This window comes from Pezoporus flaviventris, unplaced genomic scaffold (genome assembly GCF_033815535.1).
Source record: "Pezoporus flaviventris isolate CSIRO_AGI_PZ_B2104156 unplaced genomic scaffold, CSIRO_AGI_Pfla_v1 ptg000108l, whole genome shotgun sequence".
Lineage (NCBI taxonomy): Eukaryota > Metazoa > Chordata > Aves > Psittaciformes > Psittacidae > Pezoporus > Pezoporus flaviventris.
Window position 1 is genome coordinate 742,306 of NW_026892656.1, and position 22,631 is coordinate 764,936.

Below are 22,631 nucleotides of genomic sequence, written 5' to 3' on the forward strand. Positions count from 1 at the left end.
TGCAGCAGTTGTATCATGACTTCTGACAATAAACTCAGTAATTTAGTAGTCTAATCTGAGGTACGTAAAATACAGAAACTTAAGCCAGTGTACTTAACCACTGACAACTTCTGATTAGTTGCATTGTACTTTGTTCAAGGAGCTGCATTTTAGGGGAAAATAATGCCTATCTGGTGTAAAAAAATGCAGCAACAGTAAACAGTGACTCCTCAGTTAAATACTGAATTAATCTAGTCCTCTGGCTCAGTCTATCATCATGGCATTAAACACCACGAGCGTGTTGTATGACTGCCTTACCAAGAAAGGTTTGGGTTTATTTGTTTGTTTTCCCCTTTTGCTTAGAATAAGAAAATAAGATACTGGCTTGGTTTTTCTGTGAAAAATACAGTACAGTAGAAATTAATGGTACATCTATTTGGTATCAGGCAGAAGTAAATTCATCTCATCCCTATTATAAGGAAGACACCAAAAAAAACCAAAATCCCTCGTTTATTAGGACTTAAATGTCTGTACTTTTCAGAAGACTTAAGAAAAATTAAACCAAATGATGGTCCATTGGAACAGTTAGCTTCTCCTTCAGGACCTTCTCTGTAAAAAGTCAGAGAGACTATTTTCATTCTATTCTTGTTAGTTCCTGAAAGATGAGACCCTCCATCACTCCTTCACAGGGTAAGAATGGGACTTGAGCTGTTTTTCTGTTTTGCTTTCTGAGGAAACCAGAAGGGAAAGGGATTAAGAAAAAGTGTATTTGCCCAGTACACAGTATCTCCAGCACAGATGCTCTGTTCACATGGTGATTAGGACAACATACATGCAAATTTTAACAAGACTCAAAACATTTTGTGCAGATTATCAGGAAAGATTTAACTCCTTGATTAGATAACATGTTCTTAAGTTTCCACTAGCTCCTAAACATTCTTGAGATTTCAGTCTCCGAGAACAACTATTTACCATACACCACAGAGTTAAGTACAACAGACAAGCCATTTTAGAAATTATTTAATTTACAAATGCATATACCATGTCTTAAAACAACCATGATGCAAAATCTCAGCTGGTTGCACTGATGTAAACTGTCTTTTTAGCTTCATTTACACTAGGAAGTCAATTTCTCCAGCAATGCTTCTATTCCTTTTACATTTTTATTTAGCTTCAACTTTGGGACAAGTTTTTTCAGTCCTTTTTTGACTGTATTTGCCACTTTTTGATCGGTGCTCCGGAGAAGGCTACAAGAAACAGGAAAATAAACAAGGATGTCAAAGGTCAGCACATATGTCATAGGGAAAGAAGCTGTCCATGTAAGAAAACAATACCTCCTTACAAATAACATAACTCAGGGCAGATGTTGTTACTTCCTACTAGAAAAAGATGTAATACTTTCCAGAAAGCATGAAACACCAAGTGAGAACAGAACACAGAATAAATCAGACCGGAAGTAGCTGCAGATCCCTGCTCAAAGTGGGTCCAAACACTGGATCAGACAAGGCTGCTCAGGGCTTCACCTACTCCAGGGCTGACACGCAGGAGACAGCCCAACCTCCCTCACCATTGGGCTGTCCTCATGGCAAGAAGGCTTCTTCTTGCCTCCAGGCTGAGCCTCCTGTGTTTCCACTTGCACTGCTGCCTCCCACCCTCTAGCCATGCACTCACTGCTGTGAACAGCATAGCTCTCCTCCATGCCCTTCTGTGGTACTAGGGATGCTGCTGAGTGCCCCCAAAGCCATTCCTTCTCCCAGCTAAACCACCCCAGGTCCCACAGCCTCTCCTCTCAGGCCATGACTATGCTGGTTATAGAAATGACATGGAAATCAGTAAGTCTGTGTTTTATCCATTTTCTACCCTGATGCAATGTATCATTCAGAAATTCAAAAATTCTGAGGAGAGGTCAGATGCAGAAATATAAATAGACCAGCATCCATGACAATCTAGTATTTACAACACTTTATTTACACTAAGCTGGACCGTAACATCTGCAAAGAACCCTCCCATAACCTCTTCATGCTTGTACCAAGTCAGAAGCAAGCCCCACAGTTGTTTTTTTTTTAAATAAAATTAAAATTAAATTGCTAAGTAGGACAGTGAAAGGAGAGCATCCAGAGGATATCAGGTAACTCAGAAATCAAGCACACACAATGAACCGCTTCTAAAAGGTGAATAAACTTCAATGACTAGAAAGCCAAAAATCTTCAAATGGACCGACTAGGTAATCCTAAGTTTCAGATATGCACACAAGTGACAGATGGCTTCTGAAAGCCAACAACAAAACAAAAATCAATCATAGCTTCAAGGAGAACTAGCAATGTCTGATAATTACCTCTGTCAGCGGGATCTTGCATCCCTCATGACAAAAGTATCTGTTTCGTTTCAAATGAGTGTTTTTTAAACTCAACAATTATTTTATGTACAAGAATATTGCAGTTACCTATACCAGACTAAGTTAAACTTATTCCTGCTGTATGATTTAGGTAATGTCTCAACTTCAATGCATGCAGTTAAACAAAAATGACGTTAATTACTAGTGTTGGTGACGTAAGCAGGTGTCACATGAAATGGAACAAAAGCAACTGGCTTTGCTTGTGTGTTCTCAGCTGCCCAAATGAAAGTGTGTCATGGCAAGAGTCATCAAGAGAAATACAATTTACAAAGGATTTAGATTTAATTAAAATTGAAAACCCAAAACAAACTAAAACCAAAATTACAGCAAACAAACAAACACTCACTACTCCCCCATATTTTTGTCTCTTTCCTGTTAGGTGTGTTCCAATATTGGTGAAAAATGTGTAACTGCCAATCTGGAAGATAGGCTTCCCTGCCTGGCAACAAAGCACTTGTCAAAGTTCCACCCTGTAGTATCATGAGTAATAATAGCAGACAGGGAAAGACTGACATTCATCACATACTTTTTCCACAAAAAAACACTGCTTCTGTACTGTTTTTTGCTAACAAACAATTACTAGTTTCCTGTTTTCTATACGAGTCTTCAATTCCTATTAAGAGACTGTTGTCATGGTGAAGCTAAGCAGTTATTTCCACTAACTTACTTTGTAACTTCATTTGGACAATCAAAACAGCTTAATACATAAGCCAGGAACATCACATGCTAAAGGACTCGACTCAGCATTGAATTAGGGGAAAAAAAATCTAGGCACTGGTACAGTACATTGTCAGTGAACAAGCTGCTACTACAAATCTCCAGTGAGCATCTGTGCACAGGATCAGATATCTTAAAAGCATCAGAAGCATTTATTGAATTCTAAAGACATATGAGAGGCAAAGAAGTGTTATTATTTCAGCAGCTGAACAATCTTAACAGCCAAATCCATATGACTATAACCATGTTGTATAAACTGGTTTTGTATCTGGATTGCAGCTACTCTTCTACTGAAAATTCTTCGCACTAATGTTCTGAATGATAATGACTAAACAAAGTTAGAACTAAACTTACGTTAACTAACAGAAGTCCTATTAGTGAAAACAGCTTTTGATTCACCTTGCAAAAGAGCATGAACATCAAAACAGCTTCACACTAATGTCATAAAGAACAGAGATGGAAAAAAAACAGCAAGGAGTCTAAAGTAACTTTCGGTGAGGGAGAAGGGGGGTAGAAACAAGGAAAATGAGGTTTTTATTTTTCAAAATCATGCTGTCTGTTTGAATTGTTTGCTGACTTTGGCTCAGTGCAACTCTTTCTGAGGAGTCAGCTGAGTAATGCTGACCCAGCAGCTCCACAACACACACCACTTTGGGTTAGGACAAAAACTTGGATTTCTGTGACCTGACACTAACAAGTAGTTACAAAATGAAAACAGCAATGATTAACACAACTGTTCACATTCGATAAAATAGTAATAGTAGTCCAATTCCTGTGGGGTCTTTTTTATCTCATCAGTTGCACAGTTCTCTGCTTCAAAGTTGTGAGCAAGTCAGCTCACCACAAGCCTCTGGATGATCCGTTCTTTCGTATGGTCTATTTCAAACACTTTTCTACTTCACTATGAGACATACTTAGCTCCATAATTAAGGCATCAACACACACAAGTAAGTTACCAAAAACTCTCATCCCCCAAACCAAAAAAAAAAAATAAAATACTTGCATGCTGCTGCCAGTCACAGTTATTTCAGAGTTAATTAATCAGCTATTTGCGGACTGCTTTTCTGAGAATTTTGTACTTGTAAAACAAGACATACAGGCACAATTTTTAACATACATTAGATTTTTAATCTTTAACATTAAATCAAATCTTTTAAGATCTTCCAACATTGAGCTACTTCCTAGTACTGTAAAAGCCTGAGTTCAAGGAACCTGTGGAAACTCTGGTTTGAATTTTCCTACCCTGTTCCACTGCAGACTTAGCAGTGGCATGAGAGACAGTATGTACCGAGTTAAAAATGGTACTTTGCTGACAGAAATTTCAACTGATGCTCTCTTAGCTGTTCAGGAAAGTAACACTGGAACCTAATCAGAAATAGCCATGTGCCTTACATACCAACAAAGAATAATGGCACCTCGATTTACTTCAGCCCAGGTCTTCATATTCTCAATACCAACACGTTCCAGCAATGTTCTTCCAAAGCAAACTGTTAAGTTTGGGAAAAGAGTAGGAAGAAGAAAAAAATTAGATAGTATCTTTACACATAGAAGCCTGATAAAACTTCTCTGCAGTTGTGATTTAATCAAATAATTTTAAGCCACCAAGCATTCACAAAGTTCTTCTGTCTCAAAATAAATGTCTATTCAATGCAATGAATACATTTATAGATGTTTGACAACTTCCAAGTATTGCTTTAAATTAGACAACAGCAGCACTGTGGACAGTTTACTAATATAAAGCAGGCAAACATGCTGTTTCACAGAATCACAGACTAGGCTGGGCTGGCAGGGACCTTAAAGCTCATTTAGTTCCACCCCCCCTGCTATGGGCTGGGATACCTTCCAATAGACCAGGTTACTCGAAAGTTCCATCCAACCTGGCCTTGAACACTGCCAAGGGTGGGGCAGCCACAGCTTCTCTGTGCACCCTGTTCCAGTGTCTCATCAGTCTGAGAGTGAAGAATTTCCTCCTTATATCTAATCTAAATCTACCCTCTTTTTTTTTTTTTTTTTAAAAAAAAAAGGGTGTCAAAGTCTATTCACATCTTAAGGAAGACTTAAAGAACTTTGAAAGAATGACACCAAAGCAAGAGACAATTATAAAAAATACACTAATATACACACACCTCTGCTGAAAACGCTACATTTGTAAGCATCTGACACTACAGCTGAAGACACAAAATGTTCACAGATTAAGTTACTTAAAACTTTAGAGCTAATCTTTTATTGATGCATGAAAACCACAAGGAACCTTGTTTGTTTCAGCTGTACTGATGCTACAGCTCTATTTCCTCAGTAGCTTTGAAAGGCTAAGTTACAGATTCATTACACCAATCGCATATGCGAAAGAACCTAGGCTCACCTCAAGTCCCCAGCTGAATTTGAAGGACTGAACTTCAGGAAAACTGCTCTTACAACTTTAAGTTTGCTGCTGAGCAAACTTACCAGTAAACAACCCCAAAACCCCACAGAACACTGACAAACTCTAACCTATGTTACGCCCACCTCCTTTCATTTTTTGAGGGTTTTGTAGGAGAAAAAGTAATCTCTATTAGGATATGGTGATTCACACAACGAGATTTTACAGTTATGTAATAAAATAAGTTTAAAAGCTAAATTAAGATGAGAACATCTGTGCCCAGTCTCTGCCTTCTGGGATATAAAATAGCAAAGATGTCCTATTTTTGTGCATGAATTATCGTAGTAACACAAAGCATTAACCCAGCAGCACTAATGAATGCAGCAAAGATTACAGTCTGGCTCACAAGAACTAACGAAACAAGTCTTCTTGTTAGAAAGACTTTACTTTTTCTATTACTATCCTTTAAAGTGCTGTGTAATTCAGCAAAGCTACCAAGGCATTTAAGCACAGAAGTGAACCCTGTGCCAAATACGTAGTAAGCCCCTAAGAACAAAACCTGCTCAGTCCTTCCTTTGCAGAAAAAGAAAACATATCCTTGGCATTCTGTTCATGTCACAACTCAAAACAGCATAAAAGCTGGAAGCAGCAATCTTAGCATGTTAACAATTTTCCATACATTAGTATATTCAAAGAAATAACTGCAGAAATCTTATTTTCAGTCAGATAACCGATTACTCTGAAGTCATAATTTGATTAAATAAAGCTGAACTTCCAACATACCTTCTTTTCCACTCTCCCTCATTTTTTCATCTTGCTCTATTAACCATTTCAAAACCAGATGGCCTGCTGGATGCTCTGCAATGTGAAGCTTTAAGGGGAAAAAGCAAACCAAAATACAATTAAATTATTTAACGAGAATGTTTCAAAACATATTTACATGTCTATCCATAAATTCCTGCTAGCTTGGTCCACTCTGCCCTCAGACACCTCATCACTCCGATCCATTTAGTCATCAACTATGCAAACGATGACAAGTTTGATGCAAGCATCTGAGTATTTATTTAAATAGACCAGTTTATTTTTTTATCACATTCCCTGGAACATCTGACTTTCAGTAATAAAACACACCAACCAACATTTCATCCACCCCTCCAAGACCCTCATGCTTACTGAGCAGTATCTATCGGTCTACCTGCCTCTGCAAGAACTTCCAGACTTTCCACATTTTCATGGACTTGAAAATTAACAGTTCACAGAAAACATGACTAGTTCATGTAAAATTCTGTAAAATGCACATCCTATAGAAGGGGAAAAACGGGGCAAATTCAGCACAACTACAAGAATCTAGAGGGCATCTATCTTAAATATAGTGTACACAGCATTTTTTGTTTTCTAGTCTACAGACGCATATCTGACTGAGCTTAACAAAATACAGAAGGGGCAGAGGCACACTTTGAAGAGAAGGTCATACTCTAAAGACAGCTATTGCTGCAAAGGCAAACAGTTATTATCTAAGATCTTTCCTTGCATGGAGAAAGGCACACCTGAAAGCTAAGAGACCCTTTGATCATTCTTCATTGAGATCGTTCTCAATGTAAACAGTCAAATGAACTATAAAAATTTACTAACTGCTTGACTGCATAGTGGTAACATTAAAAGAGACTGTGTAACATGATTGTCAGCTACCTTCCTATGAAGTGTTTAAAGCAGTTTTGAAGATTAGAGATCATGAACTACCTTGATCTAACCTCATAAGAAATGCTGGCTCAAGCCTTTCTCTCTCCAGATGCAGTAATGATACAACTTCTGAAAGAAAAACGTCTGAAAACAGATCATGTCTCACATACAAATGCTACCAGGGCAGCACACTGACGTTACACAGATGAAAAGGTGCAAAGACTTCATGTTAGTCATGCAAAATGAGCAAAAGCTAGGCAAGATTTCAGGAAACTCGTCCTCTTTTACTTTACCTGCCCATCACAGCCACCTGGAACAAGCTCTTCTGCTGCTAAATTAGCAATTGCATCTAGTGCAGGCTGGATGTCACCAGCAGCTGTTCTTAAGATGTCAGCAACCAAGACAAAGGTGGCTTTGTCTGTGACTACTTCTTGTGTATGTTCTTGCAAATATTCTAGCAGAGGTGAGGAAATGGCTTCCAGGAGTTCACGACGGCGGAGTTCAGTATTCTTCTTACTGATGAAAGAGACAGCACATTAATGTAGAAGACTTGCTCTGTATGCACATTAAGCAACAAGAAACTCAGACATATACGCTATTTGATATAGATATAAATTATTAGAAAATCAAAATAAAAAATTACTCTTCGCTCCGTTAAACACATGTTCCATATACTCATTTTAAGAACACATGGAGCGAAAATGTGTATAGTGTTTAAAGCTGACTGCTGGTAAACCTCAGAGTTTTTTGTTAGCAATAATTTAACCTGATTGTTTTCTATTCATTCTGACAACTCAGTAACTGAGATTTACTTAAACAGCTCACTAATCATATAAAATTGCTCCTTCTTTAAAAGCTGATAAGCACCAATGTCAATACCAGACAGTGAATTCAAATTAACAATTTCCATTTTTATTGCTAGATTGAGATATGCTTTTGTGCAACCCAAAACACAATATTAAAAATTTTCTATGCCAAGTTTGATGTGTGAGTTTAAACAAAGAACACATCACAGGTTTTGCCTTTTACAAAGAAGAGTGAACTGCTGACTACCATATACTGCTGATAACTGATAATCATGTATGAATTTTAAACAAGAAATGCAAAAACACAGACTACAAATTAACACATCTAAGTAATCTTGGATATTATTTACATATATTTACATTACTTAGCTATACTATAAAAAAAACTGAAATTAAATTGATCATGACAGAAAGTTGCATGAACTCTTCTGGACTCCAGGGAAAAAAAAACTTAACTATTACATACCTATAGGCATTTCCATCTCCCTGTTGCAGAAGTGTGATAATTTCTGGAACAAAATGTGCAGGGTCTCTAGGACTTAGCAAGTACAACAAGACCTTCTTTCCATATTTGTTGTTTATTATATTGGGTAAAGCAGCATTTATTTCCTGTAAAAGTAAACAAGCAGCAACAAAACATTAATGAATTAATAAGTTTTGAGCCAACAGTAATTACTGATGACCTTTCAAATGCAAAGCTTAGGAAAGGAAACCTATATAATAGTAAGATCTGTATCTGCTTGCAAAATTAAATTAAAAACCTCTCATCAGAATGAGAGTTTGGTGAAGTGAGGAAAAAAAACAATCAGGTTTAAAATGTGTACATCGGATGCATCAGTGTCACAGATTAGAGAGAAAAAAAGGGGGGGGGGAAGAGGGAGGGGAAAAAGAGGGAGGGGAAAAAGAGGGAGGGGAAAAAGAGGGAGGGGAATATTTTAGTATGGCCAGAGAGATAACTGGTATAAGGTGTTTTAAAAGTCTAACTGCTCTTTAAGATAATTTTCAGGGTTAGATTCATCTATAGAGTTTGCTTCAATACTTTATGCTTTCACCTCATTCTCTGCTACTAGTTTTCATTCTCTTATCTGAAGAACTGATCTTATCTGATATTTTTCACATTTTCCCCAACATCCTTTCCCTGTTCTTGACTTGAATAAACCCAGGTGGGCCAATTCTGTACGAGTGAAGGCCACTTGTCCTTATTTTCCTGTACTCTTCTGTACAGATGGATGCAGTAGGATGACCAAAGAGTAAATACTCCATTATCTTTGATCTCAGATGATGGAAAACCATAGATGATTCAGGACTTAAATGACAACTTGAAAGCTCAGCTAAAGCCAAACACAGTATCTGAACTCATAAACCCTCCAAAAGGAGAGTGCTTGTAACATAGTACCGGAATGCCTCAATGATCTCATGCCAAGACAGTACTGATCCGTCAGGGCCTATTTGCTTGGAACTTGCCCAGAATTTTTCACATTGCAGACTGGACAAAATACAGCTGTGATTACAGCTAATAGACCTGAGAAACAAAAGCCGTTTATTTCCACACCGGGATGCTTTCATCTGTCTACACCAGAGAGGCCGACTTAGGGATGTGTCTTTCAGCTTAGGTACAAAAGCCTAATTTCCCTTTATACAAAGCTGTCCAATGGAGGAACTCCTCTTATTTTTTAAAGCAAGCCTCATCATGTGTTCAGTTCTGGGCCCCCATTACAAGAGAAATACTGAGTTGCTGGACCAGGTCCAGAGAAGCGAAATGAAGCTGGTGAAGGGTCTGGAGTACAAGTCTCATGAGGAACGGCTGAGAGAACTGGAGTTGTTCAGTCTGGAGAAGGCTCAGGGGGACCATATCATTCTCTACAACTAGCTGAAAGGAGGATGGAGAGAGGAGGTGGCTGGTCTCTCTTTCTAAGCAGCAAGGACAGGACAAGACTTAAGGACATCAAACTGTGTCAGGGAAGGTTTAGACTGGATATTAGGAAAAATTTCTTCACTGAAAGCACAATCAGGCATTGGAACAGGCTTCCAGGGAAATGATGGAATCACCGTGCCTGAAGCGTTCAGAAAAAGTGTAAATGAGGCCATTGGTGACATGGTTTAGTAGTGAACTTGGCAGTCTACATGCAGAGTATTTGACTCATCTTTACCTCCTTGCCACTGCCTCTCAACCTGTCAGTCCTAAAAGTTAAGAGCATGAGTACTCCTATAAGCACATTATAACCTATACATTGATGTTAATTACCCTGCTTGCATGAAAACTAATTGTGCACTATGAAGTCTCTTTTATCAGTGTGAAAACATAACCTTGTAACACTTACAGATTAAAACATCTTAGAAGGGATAAAATCTGAATGCAAACATAATCTAAACACTATGAGAAACTTTATTAAATGATTTTGGAAGGAAGGTGAGGAAATGGGGCATTTCAAAAGACAGCATACTATCCTTAATGTCATTCTGCAATTTCATGTAGGTAAAGCAAACAGCTAGATGCTCTCATGTTTCAGAAATCTACCTGCATCCATTTTGGAAGAAGATAAAAATATTGTATGTATCTTACCCAGAACATTAATCGTACAATCATAGAATAGTTAGAGCTGGAAAGGACCTTAAGATCATCTAGTTCCAACCCCCCTGCCATGAGCAGGGACACTCACACTAAAAACCATGTCGCCCAAGGCTCTCTCCAACCCACGCTTGAACACCGCCATGGATGGAGCATTCACAACTTCCTTGGGCAACCCATTAAAGTGCTTCACCACCTTACAGTAAAGGGCTTCTTCCTTATATCCAATCTAAACTTCCCCTGTTTATGTTTTAACCCATTACCCCTTGGCCTATCAGTACAATCCCTAATGAAGAGTCCTTCCCCAGCATCCTTATATCCTTAATGTCATTTAATTGTCAACATATTAAGTAAAAATATCAAGTTTTGAGAATTAATATGAGTTAATGGTTTCAGCATCCAACCAAAAGAAATTCCATTCATCCATTAGCCAGAATGAACATGTACAAAACGGGTAATTTTCAGCAAGCACAGAATCTAGTTTATAAACTATTTCAAGTAAATAACTAAAGAGAACATATGAAAGTGCTGAGGTCTTCTATGAAAGGAAAAAAATAAACATGACACACAAATATAATTAAACAGAAAAAGGGGAAATTAATTAAATCGTTTGAAAAAAAGCTGATGGATTCCTATTTTCATCTTCCTATACACTGAGAAACACTAACACTATCTGTACACTGTTTAGGAAAAAATTTATTACTTACTGATACAATTAACTGTTTCACAAGTTTAGTGTCATCGATGCAATCAAATGCTGCCAGCAAGACCAGATGAGAAAACTCACCCTGCAAAGATGGGACATCAGAAATGACATGCAGTAAAGTTCTACAAACATACTGACTTAGGGTCAACATTTCCGAGAGTTTGTTTTAAATGTGACACAACATGAACCACATGTAAATTCTGTCCACTGTATAGAATGAGGGAAGCCTAACGCTTAGACTGTCACTAAAAATAAGGCCTGTTAAGAGAAGCATGTCGTTAAAAGAAAGGTAGATTAAGTTGATCTGCCATTAGAAATAGATAATACTGCTTTATCACATCCAAGCTATTAACCTAATCCTATGTATAATTACCAATGGAAATCGTAGGATTTGCCTCACCAAACATTACATACAGATTTTATTTACAAGGTATTTGCTTAAAACTGAGAAAAATCACATACTGTATTTTTGGAGATCATGTTTCTGCAATAAGCCACGTAGTCTCTGCTGTATTGCTGGACAGTAAGTTCTAACATACGCAAAAGGGCACGACCCAATTCACTTATGTGTCAGTGAGATTCTATGTGTAAGCAAAGCCAGCCCTTCAGTGCTCCAGAGGGGTTTTTGCCATTATTTGCCTACTGTCTCATATTTCTATCTAATATATACTTAATAAAATATAGAAATAATTTATTCTGGTAGAAAAGTTATGGAGAGAAACATTACTTAAAACAGGGCCCTCCAATGTGGACTGCACAAGACAATCCATTATGAGGCAGGAAGAAAATATTTTTTGTACCATTAATAAATACATAAGAATAACCACTGGCTATCTTTATATCATCTTTTTAAAATTTCTATTTCTGTGTATGTTTTGTAATGTATACTAGTACAGCAGTATGTGTATATTATTTATACACAAATACACATATATTTGAGGTGCATGGTCAGGGTTGCATGACCAGAAGTTTGGAGACTACACATACTATCAGTAAACAGAACAATACAATCACATAGAAAAGTTTAAAAAGCTTTTCTTCACAGTTGTAGTTTTGCCTGAAACTATGAAATCCAATTGCAACTGTTACTCTATTGGCGCTGCAGTCTCAAAACATGTATATTACTCGGAAAAAAAATAAATAGAGACTTCTTCCATTGTATGCCATTTCAGTATTAATTCATTTTTAATCTTCCTGACTTCTTAAAAAACAAAACAAAAAACTTGTGAGAAATATGCACATTCAAATGGCAATGGCACATTCAAATATATTGGGACCCACCCACCACATCTTAACTTCAGTTCCTTTTCTATATACATGTTATTTTACTCCCAACCAAGAAGAATTAACCAATGAAGATGTAATGCAAAGTTGGGCTCAAAAAAAAAATAAATATAGAAAATATATGTATATATAAAAGATATATAATATAGGACTTACAATTGACTCAGCTACTTCAAAGGACTGTATTTACTGCCCACAATAAAGCTTCTATGTCTCTAAATATTCCATAAAGTTCATTATATTTTATACTAATATATCACCAGTATTTTAAACCTAGTTTTATTAAAAACTCAGTTGTTTCCAGTACCGAAGTGCAATCACATTAGTCTCTATCAAATCACTTGTATTTCAGACACTATGAAATAAACGCTCACCATTGCTATTTTTTCAATGTATGTCTTCATAGTTTTCACAATTACTTTTCTGTCCTATACAAAAGGAAACAAGAAACTTGAATTAGCCTATAATGCCAGTGATTCTTAGTAACTAAATTGTTATCTACACCTTCAAAAACATAACCTGCTTACTAAAGCAAAGGCTATTTACCAAAGTCTCACATTTGTGCTACTAGTCAGCACCTAGAAGAGTTGATTTGAGAAAGACTCAATCCTAGGGAGGTTCTGTATGTGTTTATGTCGTGGTTTAAACCCAGTCAGGTAACTTGTTCACTCACTCCCAGCGAGTGGTGCAGAGCTGACAACAATCGAGGTCCGTGTCCGTCTCCCCCCACCCCCCGCACCGGGGCTCTCCCCTTCCCCGCTCCCGGAGGAACGGGGAGGAGGATCGAGAGAGAGTGCAACTCCTACGGGTTGAGACAAGAACAGTCCAGCAACAAATCACCACCGCTACTATCAGCTAAAACAATGATAAGGGAAAATAACAAGGGAAGAGAATACGATACCACCGGCCAAGAAAGCGAGTTCCACCCGGAAGCCCCTGTCCTTCCGGGTAACTCCCAGTTACCCCCCACCCCGGGCATGACGTGCTGTGGTATGGAATACCTCCCCGGCTAGCCCGGGTCAGGCGCCCCGTCTCTGCTTCCTCACAGCTTCCCCTCCTCCCTGGCAGAGCATGAGCCTCACAGAGTCCTTGGTCAGGGTAAACATCACTTAGCAACAACCGAAAACATCGGCTTCACCAACACTGTTCTCAAACTAGAAGTCAAAACACAGCACTGCACCAGTTAACACAAAGGAAAAACATGACTGCTACTGCTGAACCCAGGACAGTTTACAAGTCCAGCCCACCAACAGGACATGGCAAAAACGCTAAGCTGATGGTAAAAAAAAAATAAATAAAAAATTAGAAAGAGCGACACCTCTAAACCACCACACAGGTTCACCTGTATCTTGTTCATTACTTACACAAGAATGCACTTCAACTCTTCATTTGGAAAGAAACTTATCAAACAAGGCCTGAAACTTCTAAGTAGCAAGGACTCAATCTAGCCTGTCACAAAACCTGTTTACTAGCAAGATACATTTTTTGGCAGAAAGTTTCCTCAGTGCTTGTACTTTCGGCTTTTGCAATCACTGCTCAGTCTTTTCCACACCCATTACTACCCTTAGAGCCTAGCAACTTCCTATTTTCTTCTGCACTCTTTAACAAGCAGATTGTTTTCATAAGAATGACAGAATGGGCTGGCAGGGGTTGGCAGGGGTCTTAAAGATCATCGAGTTCCAACCCCCTGCCACAGCCAGGGACATCTTCCACTAAACCAGGATGCTCCAAGCCCTGTCCAACCTGACCTTGAACACTGCCAGGTATGGGGCAGCCACAGCTTCTCTAGGCAACCTGTGCCAGTGCCTCACCACCCTCATATTAAAGAAGGCACTACAGTATTTCCAAGAGATGATGGCATACAGTACACGTGAAGTATTTCAGGATACCGTATCAACAGAAGAAGCTAAATACAGTTCCTGTAACATTTTTGAAGTCTTGGCATTCCATAGCCAAATACTGTTCCATATTACAACTTTTTACTGTCCTTTTCCTACTGCCAATTCCACTGGCATTAAGAAACCTATGGAATGAAAGAATGGCCAATAATCTTAAAATGGAACACGTTTATGTATCACCTTCATGAACTCCGCTAAAAAAAGATGCTTCTATTACAGGATTTCTAACAAAAGCATTTGACTCACAAAAAAATCTACTGCTTTTATTTGCCAGTAAGTCAAGTGGAACCACTTTTTAACCTTGCTCTCAAATACTTAACTGTATCAAAATGTCCACTGGCAGAAGAACCCATCTGGGCAACCACACTCACAGTCTCAGACTAGACTATTATTAACTAAAACCAGGATTCTTTATTATTAAATGCTATCATTAAATTATTATTTAAAACTATATACTATATATTTAATTATGTAATGTAGATTATGTGTTATTTATACAGTTATTATTTATTATTAAATAAAAAGAGGACTCTATTATTAAATAAATGAAGAGGACTGGGTAGACAGAAACCAAATAATACCTTGGGAGTACCATGCCATAAGCAGTGCATCGCTACTCGGGCTCCATCATGAGTGTGTGCCAGGTAGATGACAGCCTCTCTGATAGCTTCTATCATTTCCTGTGGAAGAAAAGGTGAAAAAGCAAAAATGTGAAAGAAAAGGCCTAAGACATCTCCAGACATGTGGGTGAAGGTAGGAAAGGACGTTTTTTGTCTGCTCACAACAACAGAGAGAGCATCACTGGCTCAACAGAACCATTCTTACTGCCCTGAACCAAGAAAAATGGTCTCAAAAGGACTCTGAAAGACTGTAAATGATATATGCTTTCTCCCTTGAAAGCTACACAGTTCATCATATTTACCCTATGAAATCAGAAAGGTACTGAACCTTGACAGTTTCTATTAGAGAGAAAATTAAAGGAAGGGTGCTCAGAACTGTCCTGGGTTCAGCAGTAGCAGTCATTTTCTTCTCCTTCTTAGTAGCTGGTGAAGTCCTGTGTTTTTGACTTTCAGCCTGGGAACAGCACTAACACTGATGATTTTAGTTGCTGCTTAGTAATGTTTAGTCTGACCAAGGACTTTGTGAGTCTCATGCTCTGCCAGGGAGGAGGGGAAGCCAGGAGGAAGCAGAGACAGGACACCTGACCCAAACTAGCCAAAGAGGTATTCCATACCACAGCACGTCATGCCCAGGAAGTAAAACTGGGGGCAGTTACCCGGAAGGGTGAGATCACTGCTCGGTCGGGCTGGGTATCGGTCGGCGGGTGGTGAGGTGTTGTATTCTCCTCCCTTGTTATTTCCCTTATCGTTATTATTATTGGTGGCAGCAGCAGTGATTTGTGTTATACCTTAGTTACTGGACTGTTCTTATCTCAACCTGTGGGAGTTACATTCTTTCGATTCTCCTCCCCATCCCTCTGGGGGGGGGGGGGGGGAAGTAAGCGAACAGCTGCGTGGTTTCTGAGTGACAGGCTAGGCTTAAACTACAAGAAGAACTAAGGCAGAAACTACAGTAGACAAGGACAGCCATGCATTTAGAACATAAAAACCAAACAAAACATACTTACAGATCTTTGTTTTGGAAGAGCGTAAGTGAAAAAGTCCAAAAATACTTTATGTACCAGTGAGTGTTTTATCACAGCCTCTCTGTATTTGGGAAGAGGAAAATAAGCAAAAAGTCCCCTATAAGTAATGGTTTTAACATAAGATAACAGTATTTCATTTGCATTTAAAAAACAGGTTTGGCAGTGCCTTGTGCAGAAAACACAGACACTCTGGATTAGATGTTTAGCATTTGCAGTACATGGAAGATTCTAAACCTAGCAAAATATTTTCTCCTAAGGACCACTAGAGAAGCTTACCTAATAATGACTGCATTATGGAAGTACACCACACTGCAGGATTTCTGCTGAATAGCTGGGGCAGGGGACACTTTAGTTTATCGAAGTGGAGTTCAAAATTAAGATATGACACTTTGGACAAAACTACAGTTATTTACTAAAGACAGCAATGTTACAACTTAAGAGTATCATTATCACTGTCTTTTTGTATGGCAGAAACAAACTGATTCATGCTAGACTGTACTCCCTAAATCAATTTTTTTCCTTACTTTTGTGCCATTGGTGTAAGAATCTGTTTCATTTCATCCAAGATGGCCTCCCTCTTTTCAGGCTGAGCTGCTAATACTTTATCCAGTGTTGGGACAACTGGTGTCTGAAATGAAAGTACAACCAGTGCAATTGTTCCCAGTAAGTATCACAGCTTACATAAAATTAAAATCTTTAGTTCCTTTTCAATCAAAATTCATGAACAGTATCACAAACATTTTTTCTGCAAAGCTAACAATTTTTACAATTTCAAAAATACAAAGCTAGTCTACTTTGAGTATGTCAGAAGCTATATACTTGTTTCTACAAACTGAATATCCATTATTAGCAAACAAAAGCTACTTCTGTGGTCTGAATTGGTTGCTGCCAATTATAGTCAGTTCTTCACAAGACTGTCAGATACAAGGTAAAATACGCAAAATTAACATTCTGTTAAGGGACTCCTAAGCTAAGCAGAAAGCCTGCACAACAGTACACCTCTGTCAGAGAACAACAAGTGAATTAACTGAGAAGTTAACCAAGGCCCAGAAAATTCCAGTTCAAGGACAGCAGAGAGAAGGAATTTGTAACATATACCTTAAAAACAGAAGTACTTCCTGTTATCTAACTATACACTGGTAACTCTTTGTAAAACAATCCGTTGCTAGTAGAATAGGCTAAGTAGATAGAAAATTAGAAGAAATGTATTTGTAACCATTCCTGCTGGGGTGGAAAAGGTAGGAAGTTGGAGGCAGGAGGATGAAAATTAAACCACTCATTTCAAAACTCCACGAAATTCCAGGTCTCTTTGAGGGTTACATTGTAATTTCTTACAAACTCACATACTGCTGAGCCACAACCTAAAGCTACTTGAAAAACTCATGCCAAGAATGCTAGAAGGATGGAAGATAACGCTGCACTGGATTTCTGAGGCTCTTTTACTCCCAGTAAAAATTACAGCCCACAATCAGAGCAAACATGCCTTTCTACTAGTGTTGCTAAATGTGTAATACAGTAAAGAAAACAGGAATATAATTCAGAAACGAGCTAGTAATTTCTTACACATTTTTGACATAAATTTTGGGTAAAAGTCTGCTGTGTTGTACATCAGGTTGCAAAAGTCTCTCTAGTGTAGTTAACTGTTGCATAAAACAGTTTTGTACTCGGTAGCGAATAAAACTATTTGTGTCTCTAACAAAAAATATTTTACATAGCTCAAACTGAAAAACATGACAATTTAATCTAGACTAGAAACATTCACAAGCAATCATAACATTTAAACATGCTAAACTAGACCATATTTGAACAGCTGAAAGAAATTTAATTGGAAGAAATAGTACACAGTACCTTATATGCTAGAACACCTTAGACTAGAAAGAATTTAAACATCACCTTGTAAACCTGGAAAGTGTTCCCATATAGCTCTTCTGTCAGCATATTCCTCTGCTCCAGAATGGCTTTGTCATTATACGCATATTCCACTACAGCAGATGCTTCAGCATGACGGAGCATTTTTTTCACATGGCCTTTAAAACTTTTTATTATTTCTGCAACTTGTGGTTTTGTGCTGTTTCACAAGGAAAAATAGATACCAAGAGTCAAAACTTTAGGGATAAGCTAACCTATCAACAGTTTCATTTTTGGAAGCACGTTTAGGTGGTATGAATTGTAACAGAAACCAGGAAATAAATGGGTTTGGATCAGCTTTCTGGCATTCACGAAAATATGGCAAGAAAGCCATGAATCTCTGGCTTTCTTGCCATAGAAATCATAAGGCATTTTGAGGGAAAAAGAAACCAGTGGATAAATCCTACAGAATGAAGGATGCTTTCCTGAAATGCTAAACAGAGAAAAATTTTAAAAGCCTTTTTCTTTTTGTATGAGAGAAAGGTTAACTTTGTGCATATATTTGAATCTCTTTTGGCATATGTTTTCCTCAATATATACAGCTTTAGCTTTACTTTCTTACAAAACGAAAACTACCGTTGGCAATACCTGACGCTCTTCTGCCTCATCACCGCTACAAAGATGCTTCCAGAAACATATTTTTTTGTTCATGAGATTATACAGATTAAGAGCAGCACTGGACTGAATCCAACCAATCTGCAATCACTGGAAATGAAACAATGCAACACAGCTAAGCAAATTCATTTCATACTCACCCATACATAAGGAACTTCTTCACAATATTTCTGGAATATTTTGACTTGCTCAACTCTACTAAGCTATCTAGAAGAAGGGGGAAAACAGCTCATTTGATTTTGCACTACATTAACTCTACAAAACAAAATGCAATAATTTAAATATAGTTTTAAAAACTCACTATACAGTGCACCAGTTCAGCAGAAAGTTATTCAAGAGAAAATAATATCGCTTTTTTAAATGCATCCTAACAAGCATACAGGTAAACTGTAAATGGGAAGAAAATACCTTTCAGTTCTTCAAATGTCTCTTGCCTTTGCTTCTCGTTACCATACTGAATAAAGCACTGGATCACTCGAGTTGAATCATGTGCAAATGCCAGCTACAGGACAGAGACACTTCATTATCCTAGGCCGTTAAAATGGCATTATGCAACAAATTTATTTTAACACACTTGCTGTCTGGTATAGTTTTATGCCACATGTTGCATGTAATACCAATTAAAAAAGTAGCTGACTGTTTATAATGAATCAAGTTTTCAGGTTTTTTTACTACTTTGAAAGTACTCTATCAAACAAAACATAGACAATACTTCCAATTGCTGACAATTAAGGACATGCATTCAGGTTTTAATACTGAAAGAGTACCATGACATCGTATCTTGTTTTTCATGTTATTTGTAATTTCAGAGTGACTGTGACAGTGCAATTCCAATTCATTACAGAATACCAAGAATCACTATAAAATCAAACATGTATTTCACTGCAAATTTATGCATTTAAAGAATTAACTGGAAAGACTATTTTTCCCTTTTTTTTTTACTCAAAGTTAAAAAAGAAAAAAATCCCTGTAACTTTTGGAAGAACAGGTTAGTACTATATTATTAAAAGTTCATTTAGCATTTCACCATTCTTTAAAGAAGCTTTTATGAATTTGTGCACTGCAGCATTAGTTTTTCTTACACTTTTAATTTTTCCATGAAGAAGCTTCTGTAGTTCATTCATGAGCTTTTCTCGCTTCTCCTTATCACACTTCTTCCTACAAGCAAAGCAAAACTTTTTTTGTAGTACGATCCACTTATATCTATAATTTAAGAAGACAGTACAAAATAAAGCTAGCTCCTGCTACACCAAATTTACATTATCATTCACTAAATCTGTAGACAGATGTAATTAAGCACTTTCAGTTCCTAGAAACCAAACCAGATTTCCACACTTTTAAGATTATTTTCTGAGTAACAATATTATTAAAAACAACATAAACTCAAACCTGCACCCAGAGCTGCTCACAGATCCAAAGATCTGTAAGCATCTTACAGCCAAGACTGCAAAGCACAGATACTTATAGCAAGTAAAATTATCTCCTCATTCTGAGGTGAGGTCCCAGTTCTAGAATTACACCTGCCCAGAGACAGCAGACAAGCCTCAAAAAAAAACACAACAAACCCAACCCAACCAGACAAGCCTCAAAAAAAAAAAAAACAAACCACAAATCCCACTGCAAGATCAGGCTGGATCAATACATGATCTGTGCCTCAGGGTTCAAAATATAATTCAACTCCTTAAGCACTTACTCACAAATTTTAATCTAGTATGTGAGCTTAACCCAGACACTTCTAGCACCACCGGTCGCCACAGCCTGCTTAAACCATCTACAGAACTGCATGTAATGTTATCACTCACCTATGGAATTTCAGTGTGGAAATACATTTTCATGTAATTATATGAAGAGATACTGAGTCTTGTTATAACTCATGACTAAAAGCTAACTGAAGCAAAAAAGAATCATTATTACCTTCTCACACTTTCCCATATTTGCTTTGATTTCACAATTATGTCATAGTTACTTTTATCATTAAGTTGTCTGGTTTGCTTTAATTCCTTCCTTTTCTTTTTGAAGTCATTCCACTTTGGCTTCTTAGTATCCAACCCTGAAGACAACAATAAATAGATTTTTTTATAGTCAGTAAAAGAGGAGGAATGGAATCTTTTACCAGTATAAACTATGGCAGCTCTGTGACTTGAATTGTTAACAATTCAGGAGCTTCGTCTTAAGTTACCAAGCTAACTAATGTGAAAGTGTAAACATTTTATATATATGATAAGCTGGTAATTTCCAATTCTATACTACTGAAAGAACCAGGCAAACAAGAATTTTTCTCAAAGCTTTGTCAAAAACACATTGCAAACCTCTTAACAGCTTGAAAATTGACTTAAAGATTCACCTAGCTTTTTAGTTCAACCTGTACTCACACATACCTTTTCTCTCCCTCAAAAGAGCCTTAACTCAAAGATACATATCTGAAATCTCAGACAGGAACAAAATTGAAGTCTTTTAACATGATTAACCTTTTCTTTCAGTCAGATTCCTTAAGCATGGGGTTTACTATACAACAGGTATACGCTGCCACTCAACAAATTCGTAACGTGCTGTAAAGTGCCACAAATGAGTTATGGAAAATCTTCAAGTATCTGATCTTACTTTTATTCATACCTTGACAAAAAACATAATCTCATATGACATGGCTTCACAGAACCAAGTCATGCATGCAAACTATTACTTCTACACGTAACATGGCTGGCTGGCTGGAACTGGCTGGATGGCCACACGCAAAGAGTTGTGGTCAATGGCTCAGTGTCCAGCTGGAGACCAGTAACAAGTGGTGTCCCTCAGGGATCAGTGTTGGGACCAATCTTGTTCAACATCTGTGTTGGTGACATGGAGAGTGGGATTGAGTGCACCTTCAGCAAGTTTGCCGATGACACCAAGCTGTGTGGCTCGGTTGATACCCTGGAGGGAAGGAATACCATCTAGAGGGACCTCGACACGCTTGTGAGGTGGGCTGATGCCAACCTCATGAAGTTTAACCATGGCAAGTGCAAGGTTCTACACCTGGGTCAGAGCAATCCCAGGCACAGCTACAGGCTGGGCAAAGAAGAGATTCAGAGCAGCCCTGCGGAGAAGGACTTGGGGGTGCTGGTCAATGAGCTGGCAGTGTGCGCTCACAGCCCAGAAAGCCAAACGTATCCTGGGCTGAATCAAAAGGAGCGTGACCAGCAGGTCGAAGGAGGTGATCCTGCCCCTCTACTCTGCTCCTGTGAGACCTCACCTGGAGTACTGTGTGCAGTTCTGGTGTCCTCAACGTAAAAAGGACATGGAACTGTTGGAACAAGTCCAAAGAAGGGCCACGAGGATGATCAGGGGACTGGAGCACCTCCTGTATGAAGACAGGCTGAGAAAGTTGGGGCTGTTCAGCCTGGAGAAGAGAAGGCTGCATGGAGACCTCACAGCAGCCTTCCAGTATCTGAAGAGGGGCTACAGGGATGCTGGGGATAAACTCTTCATTAGGGACTGGAGCGACAGGTCAAGGGGTAACAGGTTAAAACTTAAAACAGGGAAAGTTTATATTGGATATAAAGAAGAAATTCTTTACTGTGACGGTGGTGAGGCATTGGAATGGGTTGCCCAGGGAAGTTGTGAATGCTCCATCCATGGCAGTGTTCAAGGGCAGGTTGGACAGAGCCTTGGGTGGCATTGTTAGTGTGAGGTGTCCCTGCCCATGGCAGGGGGGTTGGAACTAGATGACCTTAAGGTCCTTTCAAACCCTAACTATTCTATGATTCTATTATTCTATAACATTAAGGACCCAGCATAAAATTTTTAGATCTTAAAGCACTGCTTGTTGGCATTTAGCAGCATGCACTTAACTTTTTTACCCATCCAAAACCCATTCTCTCTTTTTACAAAGTATATTATTTTTTTCTGTTACTCTCCTAAAATAATAGCGACAAGCAAAAACAGTTAACACTTTGAGAGCAGAGCCACCGTGCAATATCGAGCACCTTTCAGTTATTCTTAGAAACAACATTTAAAGGTTTGTTTGTGGTTGGTTTTGGGGTTTGTTTTTTTTTTTAAAGCAGCTTAATATGAACATTCTGTTCCTATTAAGT

At 38.1% G+C, this 22,631-nt stretch overlaps 1 protein-coding gene across 5 annotated transcripts in view; it reads right to left on the reverse strand.

Moving 5' to 3' along the window:
* Window positions 1-986: 986 nt before the first annotated feature.
* Window positions 987-22,631, reverse strand: part of PUM3 (pumilio RNA binding family member 3) — an 86,768-nt gene continuing 65,123 nt past the window's right edge. For all 5 annotated transcript variants that reach the window (XM_061477770.1, XM_061477771.1, XM_061477774.1 and 2 more), the window contains 15 exons: window positions 20,476-20,611; window positions 19,644-19,719; window positions 18,970-19,063; window positions 18,702-18,768; window positions 17,932-18,106; window positions 16,563-16,666; window positions 16,021-16,099; window positions 14,975-15,073; window positions 12,870-12,923; window positions 11,213-11,293; window positions 8,403-8,545; window positions 7,424-7,646; window positions 6,234-6,321; window positions 4,488-4,578; window positions 987-1,226 (listed from right to left, as the gene is read on the reverse strand). In XM_061477770.1, the coding sequence (XP_061333754.1) occupies window positions 1,097-1,226; window positions 4,488-4,578; window positions 6,234-6,321; window positions 7,424-7,646; window positions 8,403-8,545; window positions 11,213-11,293; window positions 12,870-12,923; window positions 14,975-15,073; window positions 16,021-16,099; window positions 16,563-16,666; window positions 17,932-18,106; window positions 18,702-18,768; window positions 18,970-19,063; window positions 19,644-19,719; window positions 20,476-20,611 (1,640 nt within the window). In that variant the 3' untranslated portion in view covers window positions 987-1,096. The remainder of the gene's footprint in view (window positions 1,227-4,487; window positions 4,579-6,233; window positions 6,322-7,423; window positions 7,647-8,402; window positions 8,546-11,212; window positions 11,294-12,869; window positions 12,924-14,974; window positions 15,074-16,020; window positions 16,100-16,562; window positions 16,667-17,931; window positions 18,107-18,701; window positions 18,769-18,969; window positions 19,064-19,643; window positions 19,720-20,475; window positions 20,612-22,631) is intronic.